At 38.4% G+C, this 22103-nt stretch overlaps 1 protein-coding gene across 1 annotated transcript in view; it reads left to right on the top strand.

Moving 5' to 3' along the window:
• LOC136826855 (uncharacterized) overlaps positions 1 to 21893 on the top strand; it is a 371452-nt gene extending 349559 nt beyond the window's left edge. Inside the window, exon 5 of the mRNA XM_067084346.1 lies at positions 20377 to 21893. Coding sequence (XP_066940447.1) covers positions 20377 to 20835 — 459 coding nt within the window. The 3' untranslated portion in view covers positions 20836 to 21893. The remainder of the gene's footprint in view (positions 1 to 20376) is intronic.
• The last annotated feature ends 210 nt before the right edge of the window (positions 21894 to 22103 follow it).

Genomic DNA, 22103 nt, shown 5'->3' with positions numbered 1-22103 from the left:
TTTCTCGTCATAATGTGGTTCAGATTCCACAATAAGCTGTAGGTCCCGTTGCTAGGTAACCAGTTGGTTCTTAGCCACGTAAAAATAAGTCTAATCCTTTGGGCCAGCCCTAGGAGAGCTGTTAACCAGCTCAGTGGTCTGGTTAAACTAAGATATACTTAACTTTAACTGTACTGCATATTCTTATAGCCTAGTTTTGTGAAATAATCTTTATTTCCCTTTGTGTAGGTACTGTCACTAGTGTATTAAATATTGTTAATGTGCATATGTTTTTTTGCTCTCTCTCTCTCTCTCTCTCTCTCTCTCTCTCTCTCTCTCTCTCTCTCTCTCTCTCTCTCTCTCTCTCTCTCTCTCTCTCTCTTTTAGGGGTGACTTTATTAGTTTTCACTCAGCTGTTGTAAGATGACTATGAAATTATATTAAAGTGTTATAGGATAATTATGAAATTACATTAAAGTGTTGTAAGATAATAGTTTAAGGTATATTTTTGTTTGAACTATTAAAATAAGCAGTTATAAGCATTTTAGTTGAAGGTATACTGTACTCTCTCTCTCTCTCTCTCTCTCTCTCTCTCTCTCTCTCTCTCTCTCTCTCTCTCTCTATGACAACAGCTGTTGGCTGGAAGGGTTGGAAGGAGCCAGTCACACAGCAGGGTACCAGCTTTCCTCGATGCTGATTGGCTTGAAATAGGCAGTTGCATATAAGCATTTTTAGAGGAGTGTTCCAATATATCGTGGATTTTCGGTATTCACGGGTGGTTGTGGTCCACAACCCCCGCAAATACAGGCGGTCAACTGTATTACCATGTTCATAATTACTACCATAAATTTTGTCTTAAATGTGTCCTCACAAAATGTTAAATTTGCTCATTATTTGCACTAACTTAAGCTCAAATAACATAAAATAGGTTAACTTTGGCACAAGTATGTACCCATATTGCTGTACTGTATACTATTATCCCTGATACCAGTGCATTTTTTCTTCTAAGATAGTAATCATGTATTAAATTATATAATTACTACATAAATTTTGCCTTAAAAGTAAATTCTTGAATGTTACGCCACTCAAGCTAATGTATCCTGTAAATCAAATTTGTTTACAAGGCCTAGGCTACTCGCAGGTCACAGGCTACTTAAGAAAGTACTTCAGTGAAAATATGTTGCCAAAGGAAAATTTTTAATAAGCTAGGTATATATACTGTAAATTGTTTACAGTTTCAGCTCCCGTTATATGAAAATGTAAAAATTTAATACTGTAATCATTTAGGCAAACAGACATCACAAACATTTTCCTAGTGACGCCGCTATCAGTGGAGCAATACCTGCTAAAAGTAAGGTCTGTGAAGGAAAACATCATATAATCTGATACAAGTTCTCTGATATTAATGATAATTGGGGAACATTATCACACAAACTACTGTATTCAGTTTGGTAATTAATTAATAAAATTAACCAGTTGGTTTATTTAATACCAAGGTTTGGAAGTTGAGCACAGTTAAAAGCCATGTAAGGCTGTACTTCATGTATATGAATGATTAAGCTACTACTAATCAAAACAAAAATGAAGTAGCTTAGCATATCTACTAAGTAACCCAAGATAACTGTTAATATAAATGATTGTATACCAGTGATCTTCAAGAACAACACTGTTTTAAAATTACTTCAATATAATTAAACATCGTTTGTCCGATAACACCCAACCAAACCTATTCTCAGCTTGTGGAAGACGTAACACCACTATTGGCGCCTGCTTATAACTTTTATGAAATAAGCTACCAGCTAAAAAATTGTTTAAAATCTAAACTTTTCACTGGGGCTTAAAACTATGCACTTAACTTTCCTCAGAGTTTGGTGCTTCCTTGATGGCTAAATTATGATCTAGGAGCTTGTAGTCTGACGAAAGGAATGACACGTGTTACAGCCAGGTAGGCCAAGGGAGTTATGAGTAAATAGTCTCACGCAGAGTGTGTGGTTGACACAATAATAGCTGATGTGTGATGCACTGTTGCCACATCTGCAGGTTGAGAATAGGAGTTGAACCTGCGCAGTTGCTGTAGACAAGAGAAAGAGCCCTAGAGCCCTCTTGTCTTCAGTCCTATACTGTACTCTATCAGTGTCAATGTGCACTATACTGGCCGAGACCAATTAGAAGAGAATTCAGGTAGTTTGGATATATATCCACGGGACACGCCTATAACTCATTAACAATAACTCCAAATGAAAAATTGCATAGAGTAAAAGATGTTCAGCGTGCCAAAATTTCCCCAAAAAGTAACTTACTGTCCAGTTTGCGTGAATTTGCCATTGAATTTGCCGATCGACAATTTTTTCTGCAGAGCATAACTTTTTCTAAGTACCCAGTTGACATGAACGGTGCCATGCAGCACCGGTCTCCCATAATTCTTAAGATGGCCATAGTGCAACGCTCCTCTCACCCCATAGTTCCTAAGGCTGCCACTGTACATTGCCCCGACCTGACCGCGGGAAATTTATTTCCATCCAATCGTATGCCCGGTTGACCCAGGTCATTCCCTAAGGTGCATGGATTAAATACATCTAACCAGTCAGAATGTGTCTGATCGATATGATTCATAGATTTATGCCTTGACCCACAGTCGCCTCTCTTTTTCATCTTTAACCGCTGAGATGGAGTGTCATGACAAAATTTTGTTCCCTAACCCACGACAGATGACGGCTGGCACCGCCAAAGGGCGACGGCTGTGTGTTGATATTTATAAAAAAAAGAAAAAACTGTAAAATTATTTTTTGTTTGAAACTGCAAAAAGATGAACTTTTTTAATATGATTTTTATTTTTGTATATACTGTTAATTAGTTTGGATATCAAAAGAAAATTCTTTAGAAATTACAATTGCCAAAAAAACAAAATCGCTTTGAAGCTGGATTATTACAAAACTTATTCCTATTTGCTTTATTAGTGTTAATTTTCTAAAGAATTTAGTTTTGAAAAAGTCCTTAAAAAAGCAGTAATAGCGTGGTAAAAAAATTATGTATCAACATATCAAGTGACACTTTTTCATCACGTAGTAATTCTGAATTACGTACATAAGAAACCTCAAGTATATAATTCTGAATACCCATGAACCTAAGAATGAGACTTCTTCACATGTAGATTTAGAGCATTGAATTTACAATACTGAGAGTCTTCATGGTCATGATCGTCCTCATGTTTCCTTTGAGGACGACCTTTCACCCTGAAATAATGTTGCAGCTTTGGCCAGCATTGCTCATGAATGACACCATTGCATCCAGGACACCAGTGCCTAGAATGCTTGGGACAAACAGCACATAATCTTTGCTTGCAACCATCTAACCTGGCATATACATTGCTTGAACCAGGTGAACTGCGGGAATAAAATTACGACCTGGTGAATTAGAAATTTGGCTACCTGGCAACTGTGGAATGAGAAGGTAAGATGCAGCATCCATGACTGACAGACTTTCAGTAATGTCACGAAGGAAATCATCTCGCTTGGATGGCTTATCAGCATTTTGCTGATAAATAATATAAGCATTTAGAAGTGAAATACAGTATCTATAAAATTGCTGTAAATTTTCTTCTAATATCTCCTGGTTGACCTCTGTGCAGCATAATGATAAAGGTTTTTGTCCGAAAGGTCAGCACCTCCCATACCAACATTATAGTCATTTATGACTTTAGGCTTGACTTTTCCTGTGTGTCTTGTCTGTGATGTGACATTTTCAGCATGAGCATATGTTGTCAAAAGGTAAACTGGCTTACGAGTCGCTTTTTCTATGAAACCACAGGTAAGCAACTTTCCTTTTCTCACATAGTATCACCTGTGCAGAGCTTCTACTTGACCAAAATTTTAGACAAAAATCTAGAATTAATCTTTACTGTTCCTGTGAGTGATGTCTTTTGTCTTTTGTGTTAGTAGGTAGTAACCTTTATTGAGAAACTTGCTTTTCTCCATTATATTCATTACTACTGTATGAGTAAACCCTTGCCGACTTTCAGTAGCATCAAAATCAAGTCCTGAGTATAAATCAATGTAATAAACATATCCAGTGGAAACTTCACAGAGTCCAAACTTTATCCCATACCTACAGTGCCGTTTATTGGGTATATATTACATGAATGCAAACCTATTATGCATACCAATCATGCTTTCATCAAGGGAAACAGTCTGCTGAAGAATGTAATGATCCTTGAATAATTTATTACAGGAATCTAAAAGAGGGCGTACTCGAAACCAGAGGTCATGCTGTGGGTCACCTCTGGGCTTATTCAAGGTATTATAATTCATATGAAGAAAGCGACTAATGAGAAGATATTCACCTCGTGACATGGTTTCTCCAAAAAAAGGAATTCGAGTTCAACGAAAAGTACTCCAAAAATCCTTGATATCCTGCACTCTTATCAATCCCATGAGAAAACTAAGACCTATAAACTTTTTGTTTCTTTCACAAGTTACTGGTTCCCACCTTCTGTATTTGCTTCGTGGATGGTCTCTCACCCACTCTTCCTTAGTAGCTAAAAATCTGTCAGCATATTTGTTGGTTTCACGAACAAGAATATCTATAATATCATCAGTTGCAAATAAAGAAAAATATTCAATAGGCTTTGGATTGCAGTTAGGAATCCCTAAAGGACATACATTTCTTTGGATAAAAACAAAATCACTCCCACAGTCAATGCCTTCAGGTGGATAAACACGTTCCCAGGGTGAAGCGACAGGTTCAGTCATAAAGGTCGCTATCGCTGATATAATCATCATGGTCATACTCATTATGGCTGTCCAAATCATGAGCACTTGTTTCTGAATCACTATGATAATCAGTATCAGCCATCATAAAATAAACAAATACTTACTTTTGCGTAAAAAAAAAGTTAACTTTTACTGGGCTGGCAGAGAACAAAAAACTAGGTTGATAAGCCAGATGGCCCCCATCCCCCACCTCTAACCATGCATGCTTACAACACTCCTATATACTCAAATTTTAACATTTTTGGCAACTTTGCTTTCTAAACAATCATTGATTGGCTACACTAGCCTGTGATGTCGATAGAAGGTGGAGCTAAAGCCATACATGTGAGGGAGGGAGGAGGGAAAAAATGCATCCACAATATAGACGCTCGCAAGTTAATAGCAATGAATGCATCCATTATATGGACTGGTCATCCTTCATGAGCTAAAAGACTGTCCGCTGATGATTTTGCCTTTACCGATCTCCTGTAAACCAATTTTACTCGAACTTCTCTGCAATACTGATGAATTCACTAAGTGGCTGTACCAAGTGGTTTGAGTACTGCATGCAACATCAGAAACAGACAGTTTATCCAAGACAGAATCAACAATAACACTGGACATCCGATCTGCAAGTGTGAATCATAAGTGCTGAAAGAAGGTATCAGTTCAGCATGGATCATTCTTTGAAAAGTAAAAAATGTCTCCACAGTCTATAATTTTACTAGTTCTGTACTGTATTTTGCTTTGCAAAGAAATTGCGACATTGCGACGTGAGGAATTTTGTTGTACCACTATCATCGCACACAACTGTAGACTGGTACATTTGTTGTGAAATACTATTGGCTGATACAGGCAGTCCCCGGTTATCGGCAGCCTCGGTTACTGGCGATCCGGTTTTACAGCGCTTGTCTAGTGACGACGATAACCAGATTATCGTCGCTGATAACCGGTTATTGGCGCTGATAACCGGTTATCGGCGCTGATAACTGGTTATCGGCGCTGATAACTGGTTATCGGCGCTGATAACTGTTTATCGGCGCTGATAACTGGTTATCGGCGCTGATAACTGGTTATCGGCGCTGATAACTGGTTATCGGCGCTGATCGCCTCTTATCGGCGGCGGCGCTAACTGGTTGTCGGCGCCGCTAATCGGGGATCAGTGCTATTATCGCCAATTTTCAGTTAGCAGCGACTTTTGGTTGTCATCACGCCGTCGGGAACGGATCCCCGCCGATACCGGGGACTGCCTGTAACAAGAAAATCGGTGGTCCTGGTCATATTGTTGAGATCGACGAAAGTAAATTTGGGAAACGGAAGTACAACTGTGGCCATAAGGTTGATGGACATGGGTGTTCAGTGGCATTGACCAACAGACACGTGAGGCCTTTTTCCAGGTCATTCCGGGCCGCTCTGCTGAAATTCTGCTCCCAGTGTTGCTGGACAACATACTTCCAGAAACCACTGCAGGCAGTCCCCAGTTATCGGCAGCCTCGGTTACTGGCGATCCGGTTTTATGCCGCTTGTCTAGCGACGACGATAACCAGATTTTCGTCGCTGATAACCGGTTATTGGCACTGATCGCCTCTTATCGGCGGCGCTGATCACCAGTTATCGGCGCCGCTAACCGGGGATCAGTGCTATTATCGTCGATTTTCGGTTAGCAGCAATTTTCAGTTGTCATCGGGCCGTCGGGGACGGAACCCCGCCGATAACCGGGGACTGCCTGTATTATATACAAATTGCTGGAAGTTGTACAGCGACGTCCTGGATCATTATTTTAAACATCATAATGTAATAAACCGTAGCATTAGTTAAGTTAGTCCTAACAACCTGAGTGTACACACGAACAGTACAGTAAACCCCCTTGTATTCGCGGTCTCACTATTTGCGGACTCACCTATTTGCGGATTCACCTATTCGCGGATTTCTCTGTGGAATGTATACTGTATACACATTATTCGCAGAAAATCCGTCCATTTGCAGTATTTTTCACTGAAAAGTATTCACTAATTACTGTATTTTTATATTTTCATGACTGAATGTACTTTTTGTGGTAAAACTATTAAAATACTCAGGTATAAGCATTTTTAGAGGGTTTTTTGTATTTAAACTATCAAAATAGGCAATTCTAAGTGTTTTTGGAGGGGTTGTAAGTATTCGCGTATTTTAGCTATTCGCAGCTGGGGGGGGGGCGGTGTTGGGTTACTGTATAGACTCACAGTGGCACGCTCTCAAAGGGAGCATGCTACCAAGGCACGCTACGCAGAAAAAACTTTACGGAGGCTATTTTTCTACATACTGCGTCCAGAAGCAATATTTATAATCTGTTCCATGCCCATTTCGTGCATTTCTGGATTTAATTAAATGCGTCTATCTGCCCAAAAGCCGCCCTACAACCCCTGTCTCTTGATTTACTTTCCCGGCCGACAACAGTAAGACCCATACCAAGTACTTCTGATTCATGAGATCTTCCGCCCATTGCAAAGAAGCCAATACTGGTACCCTCATGGTTGGATAGCAGCGATTTTAAGTAAGGTAAGTGGCATATTTCTCTTTCATTGCGTTTAATGTCATTGCATGATGAATACTGATGATTTGGACCTACTACTGATAAGGGGTAGCCTAGGCCAGTTCACCCGTTCGAGTTACTGTTACATCTGTGGGGGTTGCCCGCCGGCCAGGTCAGGGCATGGTGCCCTAAGTCACATTAAGTGGGGTTGGGTTAGGTTAGGTCAGGACACAATATTCTAGGTTAGGTTTTGGTTTGTTTGGTTAGGTCATAGCCAGTGCCGAAGCACATGTCCAAACAGATCGTTAGTCTCGCCAATCAGAACGATGGGACAAACTTACCCACACATTCGAGTTAATGAGTTACAAGAGGGGGGGGGGGGTTCCAGGTGGCCAGGCCAGGGCACGGTGCCCTAAGTTAGGTTAGGTTGGGTTGGGTTAGGTTAGGTTGGGTTGGGTTAGGTCAGGACATGATATTCTAGGTTTGGTTGGGTTTTGGTTTGTATGGTTAGGTCACAGCCAGTGATGAAACACGTGTCCGAACAGATCTTTAGTCCCCGCGATCGGAATGATGGGACACACATGGTGTAGCTGTATGTATGTAGAGTGGTGGGTCAGTCTGTCAATAACGAGTAATGTTTCTTACGATGGTAAACAGTAGCCTAGGCTAGCGGCGTCCGTAGGTACATTAGGGTAGACTACCCGATTGTTATAGCCTCTAGCATGTAGAGTGGTGGGTCAGCCTCTTGTATACAGGGCAGCGGGTCAGCCTTCTATGTGGAGTGACGGGTCGGCCTCTTGTATGCAGAGTGGCGGGTCAGTAAATCGGGAATTACGAAGGTTGTGGACATTGTATATGTTTGTGTCCATTCCCCACACTCAAAAACCCTGGTTTCCCAACAGGGTCCCCTTACCGTTTGTAGGTTTCCTTCAATTTTTTATTGTAACACTGGTTCATTACAAGAACGTGATAGATAGCAATGATTTCATTCCCGATATAAAAAAAAAATACATAGTTTTCATTAGATTTTTTAACTGCTTTTTTTTTTTTTGGTGGGAAAGTCGCCGTCCCGTGATCCTTCACTGGCACCAAGAATTCTCTGAAATTGGGTGGTCTATCTTAGGGAGCCCTCTAGGGACCATGAGAGTAACTCCTTTGAGGATGAACAGTGGCTACGCTATCAACAAGCTAGATGTTATCCATCACATGGTTTAACACATATGCTCCAGAGACTTCAGAACTTCTCCCGTTGAAAGTATATACAGGTACATAGATACTGATCAGCTTCCAATGCAGTAGGGTCTCGGTTTACGTCCAAGATCTGCTCCTATGGCAAGGACGTAGCCCGATTTTGTCTGTAAGTAGGAATATAAGCAGATGTAATGATGTGAATCAGTAAAAATAAAAAAAAAAAAAAAAGAGATAAAAGAGAAAACAATTCCTGAGCACATACATACAGTACAAGGGTAAATATTATCCTCACATTTGGTCCAGCGTTCGACTCTTCGAGCGCCAATGAAGAATTAGAGGAATTTATTTCTGGTGATAGAAATTCATTTCTTGTCATAATGTGGTTCGGATTCCACAATAAACTGTAGGTCCCGTTGCTAGGTAACCAGTTGGTTCTTAGCCACGTCAAAATAAGTCTAATCCTTTGGGCCAGCCCTAGGAGAGCTGTTAACCAGCTCAGTGGTCTGGTTAAACTAAGATATACTGTACAGCAAATAAAAAGAAACAGTTCCTTACCTTTACTCCTGTGGTTGGGCTGCATACTGGGTGTTGCAAAGGGGGGTGAGAGGCTTGACTAGGCTATTGGGTAGAGGAAGGTGCCGGAGACACTTGGGCAGGTGAGTCTGGAGAGGCAGAACCTCCAGAAGGTGCTGGAGAAATTGGGCAGGGTCGTCTAGTTCTGCAAAACCTGCAGAAGATGCTGGAGATACTGGGGCAGGTGAGTCTAGTTTTGCAGAACCTGCAGAAGGTGCTGTAGATACCACTGGGGCAGCTGAGTCTGAAGGGGCATATGAGATAAAGGGTACTGGATCTCTTGCAGGCCTCTTTACCTTATTAAAGTGTTCCAGGCTAAGCTGGAAGAATTCCTTCCTCTTCTCCTCCCAAATCTCCATGTAACACCACAAGGAATCCACAGCCCCTCTGGTAACCTTAGTGTACCCAGCAGTGTTGGGGTCCTGAGCCTCAAACTTTGCCAATCCCTCCTCCATCAGGGTGAAAACATCTGTTAACTCCTTGGTTGTAATCTGTTGGGCTCTGGGCTTGGTGTCTCTTCTTCTTCTTCTTGAATCAGTTGCTTTTCTAGTTGAATGAGGTCCTCGTCAGGTAATTCTACTATCTCCGTGAGATGTCAGCAGCTCTGTGACATTATCAGTCTCCACCTCCAAATCAAGCTGCTTGCTCAGTTCAGCAACATTGTGGGTGACAGCCTCAACTGACTCCTCAAAGCCATAGAAATCAGACAAAAGGGGGACAATTTTTTCCACACACCATTCAAGTTTGTTTACTTAACTTCATCCCAAGGATTAGAAATGTTTCTTATAGCAACAAGAATGTAAGATTTCCAAAAGTCCTTTAGAGTCAAGTTCTTGTCCTTATCAGTTGCCCTGAAAGCCATAGCAAATGTCCTTCTGAGGTACTAGGCCTTGAAAGGCAATGACGCCTTGGTCCATAGGCTGCAAAAGGGAAGTGGTATTGGGTGGAAAGAAAACCACCTTGGCATCAGGATTAAAGTCATCCAAATGGGCAGAGTGACAAGGGCATTGTCCAGCACTAGCAACATCTTAAAGGGCAGCCCCTTTTTAGCTCAGTACTCCTTCACTTCTGGCGCAGAATAGTTGGTGAACCAATCCTCAGATATCTGTAGTGTCACCCATGCCTTCTTGTTGGATATCCAGAGGACAGGTAGTTGACCCTTCCAAATACCCTTCAGTGCCCTTGGATTCTCTGCCAGATACACCAACATAGGCTTCAGCTTGAAATCACCAGCAGCATTAGCCCCAAGAAGCAAAGTCTGTCTCTCCTTGCTGACTTTGTGGCCTGGCGCTATCTTCTCCCCCTTGGCAATGTATGATTGGGTAGGCATCCGTTTCCAGAACAGACCTGTCTCACCTACATTTAACACCTGTTCAGCACAGTAACCCCCCTCCCTGATTTCCTCAGCCAATGCACTAAGAAATTCACTTGCTGCTTTCTCATCACCACTAGCAGCTTCCCCTTGCACCTTAAGGTTATATAAGTTTGCACAGGCCTTAAACCGCATGAACCAACCTTTGCTAGCCCCAAACTCTTCACTTTCACTCCCACCCCCCTTTTCTCTTTTCAAAGTTTCAAATAAACTTTTAGCCTTCTACTGAATCAACATTAGGTTAACTGGGATATGCTGTTGATGCTGGTCTTGCAGCCAAAGCACTAATAATCGTTCCATTTCAGTAATGAGACCACTACGCTGCTTCATAATCACAGTTGATTGCATAGGAGCAGATCCTTTCACATGTTCAAGTATGTGCTTTTTTTCTTTATTGATCATCAACACAGTTATATGACTGAACCCCAGTATGCAGCCAATGTTAGACAGTGTTTTGCCCTTTTTGGATCATTTTATTATAACAACTTTCACTTCCATGCAAATGGCTTTTCTTTTCTTCATAGCACTGCCACCAGAAGAGTCTGCCTTATGCTTAGGAGCCATAATGCAATAAAAAAAAGTTCCAAAAAAGCAATGTAAATTCAAGATGGCGTATAGCGAGCGAGTAACTGATGCCGTCTGCCCCATATTCCGCCACGAGATGATGTTATTTGTCCATTCTGCATGCAAGCTAGTTCCGCGGTAAATTTGAATTTACACCCGAATGATGGAACGAGATCTTTTTAATAAATTTATCGGAGATTGTGGGATGTAACCACGAAATGACGTAGGTCGAGTGTGGCATAAACTGAGACCCTTCTGTAGACCTAAGAAGAAAAGAACTTGCCCTCCGATTATAAATAGGTTGAAAAATTCATCCAATAATCCTACTAAATATGTACTTGGAGAATGTAACTCAAATAAATTCAACATCCATAACTCAAGTAAACCCCTCCAAGTTCGTATCAATGAAAAAGTGGATGAAAATTCCTTAGAAGAGCAAAGGATTATGAAAATGGAATATCAGAATGCCTGCATGGATGATTCAAGAAGCGAAAATCTGCCCAAAAGTAGTATGTTAGAAAAATCTATCTGAGATGGCTGTAAAATCCCAATTTTCAGCTCAATGGTGAGAGCCATAAGACTCCATTAAGATCTACTCAGATGGTTCAAAGACCCAGGATGTAGTCAGTATTGAAATTATCTGACTGCCTTAATCTTTACTGCTGAATTGACGACCATTTCTCAAATCTGTAGAACTTTCAGATAAAACTAGGCAGTAAGTTACTATTTATTCACACTTTTAGTGCCCTATCAGCCAGTAGACAGTTTAGTCCTTCCCATCTGACTATAAAGAGAATTCAGGGATGGCTCAGCTGGTTTGATTCCTGTTACAAATTGATCCAGTTTTGTTGGTTACCAGTTCATGTTGGTGTCCAAGGGTATGTAGAGGCCAATAAGCCTCCCCATATTGATATGAAATGGCCTATCCGATCTTACACAAGACAAAAATGGCAAAATAGATGGAGCTGATTTTCAATGAAGAAAGTGAAATATCAGAAGGTCTGTCCCTTGATTGACTATTGGTCATCATCCTGCCAGAGCAATCATGGGTGAGGCAAGGCTCTGTAGATAACATATCCTTACACACAAGTTCCTATTGAAGGGTGACAGTCCACTGTTGTTTGATCTTTATGATACATCCCTAACCGTGAACTGTTCCAAGTTTGTTGAAGAGAGAAGGTGACACCACATCTCAGGTGCTATACAGCAAATTTAAAATGATGACGTTGATGTCAATAATTTGATGGAATACATAAAGATATTGGGATGTTTATGATATTTAGATGTAACAGAGTTAATTTATTCTTTTTAAATAATAATAAATTCTTATTTTTAATAGTAATTCCTCATTTCATATTGTGGCACCAAGTATGCTGATGGCCCTAGTGCCAGGTCATTAAACCAAACATTCATATATCGGTCAAGTAACATATTTTTCATGTGCAAATAAGTAATGGAAAAGATCCCAGCTCTAGTCAAACAGAGTTTCCAGAAGCACATTTTCATGTGCATTCTAAAATGAAAAAGACCTCTGGTTCCGGGCAACAAAGTTTAAATTTCAAATGGCATACTGTATTGCTATGTGCAATCTGTAATGAAAAAGACCCCTGGTTCTGGGCAACAAACTTTAAATTTCAAGTGGCACTATGCCACTTGAAATTTAAACTTTGCCCAGAACCAGGAGTCTTTTTCAATAAAGATTGCACATAGCAATAGTGTATGTCACTTGAAATTTAAACTTTATTGCCAAGAACCAAGGGTCTTTTTCAATACAGATTGCACATGGCAATACAGTATGCCACTTGAAATATAAAATTTGTTGCCCAGAACCAGGGGTCTTTTTCTTTACAGATTGCCCATGGCAACAGAACCAGGGGTCTTTTTCAATACAGATTGCACATGGCAATACATTGTCACTTGAAATTTGAACTTTGTTGCCCAGAACCAGGGGTCTTTTTCAATACAGATTGCACATGGCAACAGAACCAGGTGTCTTTTTCAATACAGATTGCACATGGCAGTACAGTATGCCACTTGAAATTTAAAATTTGTTGCCCAGAACCAGGGGTCTTTTTCATTACAGATTGCCCATGGCAACAGAACCAGGGGTCTTTTTCAATACAGATTGCACATGGCAATACAATATGCCACTTGAAATTTAAACTTTGTTGCCCAGAACCAGGGGTCTTTTTCATTACAGATTGCACATGACAATACAGTATGCCACTTGAAATTTAAACTTTGCCCAGAACCAGGGGTCTTTTTCAATACAGATTGCACATGGCAATACAGTATGCCACTTGAAATTTAAAATTTGCCCAGAACCAGGGGTATTTTTCAATACAGATTGCACATGGCAACACAGTATGCCACTTGAAATTTAAATTTTGTTGCCCAGAACCAGGTGTCTTTTTCATTACAGATTGCACATGGGAATACAGTATGCCACTTGAAATTTAAACTTTGCCCAGAACCAGGGGTCTTTTTCATTACAGATTGCACATGGCAACACAGTATGCCACTTGAAATTTAAACTTTGCCCAGAACCAGGGGTATTTTTCAATACAGATTGCACATGGCAATACAGTATGCCACTTGAAATTTAAGTTTTGTTGCCCAGAACCAGGTGTCTTTTTCATTACAGATTGCACATGGCAATACAGTATGCCACTTGAAATTTAAACTTTGTTGCCCAAAACCAGGTGTCTTTTTCATTACAGACTGCACATGGCAACACAGTATGCCACTTGAAATTTAAACTCTGCCCAGAACCAGGTGTCTTTTTCAATACAGATTGCACATGGCAATACAGTATGACACTTGAAATTTAAACTTTGTTGCCCAGAACCAGGGTTTTTTTTTCATTACAGGTTGCACATGGCAATACAGTATGTCACTTGAAATTTAAACTTTGTTGCCCAGAACCAGGTGTCTTTTTCATTACAGATTGCACATGGCAACGCAGTATGCCACTTGAAATTTAAATTTTGTTGCCCAGAACCAGGTGTCTTTTTCATTACAGATTGCACATGGCAATACTGTATGCCACTTGGAATTTAAACTTTGCCCAGAACCAGGGGTATTTTTCAATACGGATTGCACATGGCAATACAGTATGCCACTTGAAATTTAAACTTTGTTGCCCAGAACCAGGTGTCTTTTTCATTACAGATTGTGCATGGCAACACAGTATGCCACTTGAAATTTAAACTCTGCCCAGAACCAGGGGTCTTTTTCAATACAGATTGCACATGGCAATACAGTATGTCACTTGAAATTTAAACTTTGTTGCCCAGAACCAGGGGTCATTTTCATTACAAATTGCACATGGCAATACAGTATGCCACTTGAAATTTAAACTTTGTTGCCCAGAACCAGGGGTCTTTTTCATTAGATTGCACATGGCAATACAGTATGTCACTTGAAATTTAACCCTTAAACGCCGACTGGACGTATCATAAGTCAACTAAAATTGTCTGTCGGGTGACGAGCGGACGTACCATATGTCAACCACAAAAAATTTCAACCTTTGGTCAAATTTCACTCGACCGAAATGGTCGAAAAATGCAATTGTAAGCTAAAACTCTTACATTCTAGTAATATTCAATCATTTACCTTCATTTTGCAACATATTGGAAGTCTCTAGCACAATATTTCGATTTATGGCGAATTTTTAAAAAAAAAGTTTTTCCTTACGTTCGCGCGGTAACTCGGCCGAAAATTTCAGAAATTCTTTCATCATTTTGTCGTAATTTTTGCACCGTTTTATATTAGCCATTACATAAAGTTTTATATATGAAAATGTGGGCAATTTCATGTAAAATACAACAAAAAACAGGCCATGGTTGTAGCTTTTATCAGTTTGGAAATATTTTCATATAAATCATGATATGTGCCAAAATTTCAACCTTTGGTCAACTTTGACTTGACCGAAATGGTCGAAAAACGCAATTGTAAGCTAAAACTCTTACATTCTAGTAATATTCAATCATTTACCTTCATTTTGCAACAAATTGGAAGTCTCTAGCACAATATTTCTATTTATGGTGAATTTTTAAAAAAAAAATTTTCCTTACGTCCACGCACGGTAACTCAGCCGAACATCTCAGAAATTCTTTCTTCACTTTGTCTTAATGTTTGCCCCGTTTTATATTAGTCGTTACATAAAGTTTTATATATGAACATGTGTGCAATTTCATGTAGAATACAACAAAAAATAACTCTTGGTTGTAGCTTCTATCAGTTTGGAAATATTTTCATATAAATCACGATGTGCCAAAATTTCAACCTTCGGTCAACTTTAACTCGACCGAAATGGTCAAAAACTGCAATTGTAAGCTAAAACACTTACAATGTAGTAATATTCAATCAATTACCTTCATTCTGCAACAAATGAGAAGTCTCTAGCACAATATTTTGATTTATGGTGAATTTTTGAAAAAACTTTTTTTTTTGTGTCTGCGCATTACGAATTCATGCATCATTTTGTGATACTATTTTCTCTGTGTTGCTTTGATCGTTTTACAATTTGTTATATACCAAAATCATTGCAATTTAGTGTACAATGCAAAGAAAAAAAATAACTCATTAGCTTTAACCGTTTTGCTCACAGCGCGATTTGTATACAATTATATATGAAATTTCTTTTTTGCGCTGTCATATATTTCAACATTTATATATGATAATGATATTTTTTTTCATTTCTTATGATTGCTTACTAAACTTCAGGCAATGTCAAAAAAAGGAGCCAAAAATGAACTCTTAATCTTAAAAACTAAGCGTGCTGTGATTTTTTGAAAAAAACTTTTTTTCTGCTTTGGCGCTAACTCCCGAACGCCGCCGGCATACGGCAGACACTTTCGTAAGTAGAGGCTCGGCGTTTAAGGGTTAAACTTTTTGCCCAGAACCGGGGGACTTTTTCATTACAGATTGCTCATTACAGATTGCACATGGCAATGTATGTCACTTGAAATTTAAACTTTGTTGCCCAGAACCAGGGGTCTTTTTCATTACAGATTACACATGGCAATACAGTATGTCACTTGAAATTTAAACTTTGTTACCCAGAACCAGGGGTCTTTTTCCATACAGATTGCTAATGGCAATACAGTATGTCACTTGAAATTTAAACTTTGTTGCCCAGAACCAGGGTTCTTTTTCAATACAGATTGCCCATGGCAACAGAACCAGGGGTCTTTTTCAATACAGATTGCACATGGCAACACAGAATGCCACTTGAAATTTAAACTTTGTTGCCCAGAACCAGGGGTCTTTTTCATTGTAGATTGCACATGGCAATACAGTATGCCACTTGAAATTTAAACTTTGCCCAGAACTAGGGTTCTTTTTCAATACAGACTGCACATGGCAATACGGTATGCCACTTGAAATTTAAAGTTTGTTGCCCAGAACCAGGGGTCATTTTCATTATAGATTGCACATGGCAATATAGTCTTGTGTTGCCATGTGCAATCTGTGTATTGAAAGACACATGGTTCTGGGCAAAGTTTAAATTTCAAGTGACATACTGTATTGCCATGTGCAGTCTGTATTGAAAAAGACCCCTGGTTCTGGGCAACAAAGTTCAAATTTCAAGTGACATACCATATTGCCATGTGCAGTCTGTATTGAATAAGACCCCTAGTTCTGGGCAAAGTTTAAATTTCAAGCATACTGTATTGCCATGTGCAATCTGTAATGAAAAAGACCCCTGGTTCTGGGCAACAAAGTTTAAATTTCAAGTGGCATACTGTATTCCCATGTGCAATCTGTAATGAAAAAGACCCCTGTTTCTGGGCAACAAAGTTTAAATTTCAAGTTGCATACTGTATTGCCATGTGCAATCTGTATTGAAAGAGATCCCTGGTTCTGGGCAACAAAGTTTAAATTTCAAGTGGCATACTGTATTGCCATGTGCAATCTGTAATGAAAAAGACCTCATGTTCTGGGCAACAAAGTTTAAATTTCAAGTGGCATACTGTATTGCCATGTGCAGTCTGTATTGAAAAAGACCCCTGGTTCTGGGCAACAAAGTTTAAATTTCAAGTGACATGTTGTATTGCCATGTGCAATCTGTACTGAAAAAGACCCCTGGTTCTGGGCAACAAAGTTTAAATTTCAAGTTACATACTGTATTGCCATGTGCAGTCTGTATTGAAAAAGACCCTTGGTTCTGGGCAAAGTTTAAATTTCAAGTGGCATACTGTGTTGCCATGCACAATCTGTAATGAAAAAGACCCCTGGTTCTCAGCAACAAAGTTTAAATTTCAAGTTGCATAATATATTGCCAAGTGCAATCTGTAATGAAAAAGACCCCTGGTTCCGGGCAACAAAGTTTAAATTACAAGTGACATACTGTATTGCCATGTGCAATCTGTAATGAAAAAGACCCCTGGTTCTGGGCAACAAAGTTTAAACTTCGTTGCTAGAGATTGATTCCTAGGGAATCTGATCCTCATCAGGAACAGCCAAACAAGCACTATAGTTAACATTTTTATTTTATTGGGACGTTTCGGCTGTAACACACTAAGCCATTTTCGACGTAAAATAGAGGCAAAACACCAAAACTGAGAATAATTTCTTATGAACTCTGTTACCATAAGAAAAACACACTACTCAAAAAAGAAAATTTCCTTCAAAAAATGCCCTAAGGAAGTGTTGGAAGGTCACTTAAAGGAGACTGTCTGTTATTGATTTTTATGTAGTGCTGAAAAATGTAGTAAATGGAAATGTGACTAAATATTGTAACAACATACGGGAAGTGCATAAAAGGGACACTTTGAACTTGGGTGGACACTATGCGTTAACATCATATGACTCTTCTAGAGTAGTTTTTAAAATTTCTAGTTAAGGATTACCTGAAAGAGAAGTTTTTAGTACCTTTCGATCTAAATTTGTGCTTGCAGGTTAACAGACTTAAATTCACAAGATATTTCCTTTCTTTTGAATCCCTTGTTAACAGATTGAAACAATAGCTTATTTCACCGGGAAAAGATTTTAAGGTTATGGTTAGACAAGTTAAGTCAATAGCTTAAAAATTTTTCTATGATTTCAAGTCTATTGTGTGCCCGATTTTTACTAGGGATGATATTAATTTGTTAAAGAATTTAGGAAAGAATAATTCTCTGATCATTAGCAGACCTGACAAAGGAAATGGTGTAGTCATTCAAAACAGAGATGCAACAACTGTTATGCAAGTGGTTGTTCCCCCTCTATTGTATTCGGATTACCGCAGATACATGTTCAAGTCTTCGGCCAGCCAATGAAGAATTAGAGGAATTTATTTCTGGTGATAGAAACTCATTGCTTGGTATAATGTGGTTCGGATTCCACAATAAGCTGTAGGTCCCGTTGCTAGGTAACCAATTGGTTCTTAGCCACGTAAAATAAGTCTAATCCTCTGGGCCAGCCCTAGGAGAGCTGTTAATCGCTCAGTGGTCTGGTTAAACTGAGGTAAACTTAACTTTTTTTAACCGAAGATCCATAAGCCAAGCAGTATCCTTAAGACCGGTTGTTGCTTCTTATAATACCCGACATACAATTTAGTGAAATTCTGAGTACCCTTTTTAAATACCATAATGGACACTACTTATTCTTTAAAAAAATTCTTATGAATTAGTTAATGACTTTAAGCATTTGAATATACCTCAAAAATTTTTTTATGGAGTTTGATATTGAATCATTATTTACAAACATACCTCTTAATGAAACCATTGACACAGTAGTGAATGAAATGTATAAAGATGGAAACTCTTTCAGAAATTTGCCTAGAAATAGGTCCAAGACACTTCTGGAGGCAACATGTAAAGATACATACTTGTATTTACAAGTAGATAGGGTAGCAATGGGTAGCCCAATTTCATGTACCTGTATTTTTGCTAATTTGTTAGCTTTCATGAGGGAAAGTGATTGGAGGATTGCCCGTCACATTTTAAACCTTTGCTCTATAAGTGCTTTGTAGATGATACTATTTAAATTTTTGAAAATGAACCCCAGTCCTAAAGTGCCAGTTGTTACAGTTCCTTAACCAGTTTTTTAATACAAATTGCCTTACATTGGTAGATCAATTAAGCAGCTTTAGAGGGAATTGAAGCACTGTTTTGATATATTTTATCCACAGATTACTTTTAAATTCATTTTTAGCAATGATTTTACAATAAAAAGCCTACTACCTTTCAAAGACAAACTGCCTGATTTACAGCGGACTGGTATTATTTGCTATTATATATGCCCCAACTGCCAAGTGGGGTACTTGGGTAGTTCTATAACGGTGCTCAAAACGAGATACTGCCAGCATGCAGGGAGCAGTCAAGCAGCAGTCTTCCATCCGTGAACACCGCAGTAGATGCAATGAGGCAAGACTAAGTATAAGGAATTTTAAAATTGTAGTTTCTTGTTCACATTGTCTGATTTAAGGATTTTAGAATCTACAGTATATATATTCACAAACTTAAGCTGCAACTCAACCAAGGTCAGTCTTCCTTTCCATTATCCATAATCTGTTGATTTTCTATCTGCTCTCGCTTTCCAGTCATTAGGCTAATTTATGTTGTGTCATTTTTCTTTTCTTGTCATTTTTTTTTATGTTTTTTTAATGTTTCTTAGTACTTTGTTTTATTTGATGTCTTTTATTTCTCTCGTCTTGAGTTTGTTTTTCTTAATTTTATTGGCTTTTGTAATTCATTGAATTGTGATTGTGTTAGTTTGAAGTCACTATGTTTTCTTTCCTGAGTATTTTTTAATGGTATGGGAAGTTTATAAAAAATTATTTCCAAGTGTGATCTTTCTTTGATTTGTATTTTGCTAGTGTGAAATTTTAAGTTTTGGTGTTTTGCCTCAAATTTAGGCCGAAAATGGCTTAATGTCTTGAAGCCGAGACATCCCAATGGAATAAAAATGTTGACTACTGTATAGCGCTTGTATGGTTGTTCCTGATGAGTTTAAATTTCAAGTAGCATACCGGTATTTCCATGTGCAGTCTGTAATGAAAAAGACCCCTGGTTATGGGCAAGCACATTTAGATTTTAAGTAGCATTCGGCCTTATGCAATTAGTGAAGCCACTGAAAAATAAATAGAAAGACGTTTGAGATGTAATTGTTTCCATGAAGACTATTTTTATTGTTATGTAGCATTTTGATAAGTGAAAACTTTTTTTTCTCCCTACAAATGTAACATGGAGTGTTAACGTGTATTATGCCAAGGTACACATTTTAATGAGCAGAGGCAAGACTGGAATAGAAAATTTGTATTTTCGTAGTTATTTTACATTGAATAGAAATAGACTAGTATTTATAGCACTTAACAGATGTAGTTGTGTTTTGGTTTATGTGCTGTTTATTTGTAAAACTTTCATATTCTTGAGCTGTGATTTTTAATAGTTTTGTAAATGTACTGTGTGGTTCATATTAATAAATCTGTAATTTTTACCATTTTTTAGGTAGAGGCATTTATGCATGCTGCAGAAAAAGAAGCTTCTTCATCTGCTGCACAGGCAGTTGTAGACTTAGAAACTGATCGGAAATTGGCACAAGCAGTAGCACAAGCTACTAGGAAAAAGGAGAAGAAAGGGAGCAAGAAAAAATCCAAAGGGGCTACTGAAGATTTTGATACATCTGATGAAGAACGTCACAGTAAGAGTTACGGAAGTGATATTGATATTGAAGGAGGGAAGGCCATAGATGCAGTAACTGAACAGGAAGAAGTCCAGAGAATAATTGACATGTATACTAAACGTGCCCAGCTTAAAAAGGAGAAAAAGAGGAAGAAAGAGGAAGCTGCAGCTGAAGCTGGAGCAGTTGGAGGACAGGATTCTGACTCTGACATAGAAGTGAGTTCGGAATCAGATCTGTCACCAGAGAGTGAAAAGTTCAGTGAGAGTGATGAACTCAGTGACTGACCAAATTGTGGAGCAGAATTCATTATGCAGATGTGGTTGAAATCAATATTTGTGATAACCATTTAAACATAGGGGCTGTATGCTAGTAACTTTGTATTTTTTAGGTTTGGACTATGATTCTTCATTGTTGTCTTGTTCTTAATTATTTATCCTTTGATGCTGTAGTGTTGTTGATAAAATGGCTAGAAGAAGTTATTAATATCTAATGTAATGTATATTTTGTACTTAATATAAATGCTAGCTTTCTGCAAAGCCTCCAAATGAAATCTGCTCAGTGTCAGTTTTTGTTGCCCATGAAAGAGAGATATGGATTATGTAGGGAATTTTGTTTTGTGGTTTGTACGTACAGTGTACAGTATAGGGATGTACATCCTTGGTATGTCAAAAATGAATATTAAATGTTGAAATCATGTTTGACATCCAAACTTAACTACCTTTAAATTGTAACTGGATTTGAAGAAGATGCAGAAATAATCTCATCCACCCTTCTTACTTGAATTTTTGATAAATATTGTTCAAATGTTTATACAGTAGTTCAGAGATTTTGATTCACTATTGTATTAAAAATGTACAGAAACTGAGATTGATAGTAAAAAGCATTATAATTATTATCAGTTCAGGCTGACCTTCATTAATCTGATATGATGGGGGCCAGATTATTTCCATATTAGTGAAAATTCCAAGTTACAGAAGGGTAGACAATGGCTATCCACCTCGTAATCCCTCTGAAACATCATGTATCACATATAGTTATGTAATATTTGAACTCTTGCTATGTTTAACCATTTTCTCCTCCAGAAATCTGTATTTTATTGTGTACGTACTCTGTATTAAATGCAAATCATGATTTTCTAGCCAGTCAACATTGGAGGTAACCTATGTTTTGTTTCAGAACATTTGGTTACACATCACACATCGTAGTATATCACTTTGGGTATGTTTATATGCACATAAAAATTGCTAGCAAAAGAAATGTAAAAATTGTTTTGTAATGATGAGCAAGAAAGAAATTGGCAAATGAAATAAAAAATGTTCTGTAGTTGTGAATAAGGAAGAAATAGGCATTTTATTACTGCTGGATGACCTGTATCAAAACAATAAGTCAAGATTCATACAGTCATCAAGTGATTACTGTAACATCATCTTTTAATGTAAAATACTCCGTAGTGGTATAAAGAAATATATGTACTTTAAAAGCATTAACAAAAACTAATTGGAAAGATCATGTTTGATAAATAACAAACATGGTAGAATGATGCATTTTATTA

This window comes from Macrobrachium rosenbergii, chromosome 41 (assembly GCF_040412425.1).
Source record: "Macrobrachium rosenbergii isolate ZJJX-2024 chromosome 41, ASM4041242v1, whole genome shotgun sequence".
Taxonomy (NCBI): domain Eukaryota; kingdom Metazoa; phylum Arthropoda; class Malacostraca; order Decapoda; family Palaemonidae; genus Macrobrachium; species Macrobrachium rosenbergii.
Note: the sequence above shows the minus strand (reverse complement) of the source record. Positions and strands in the feature narration are given on the sequence as shown.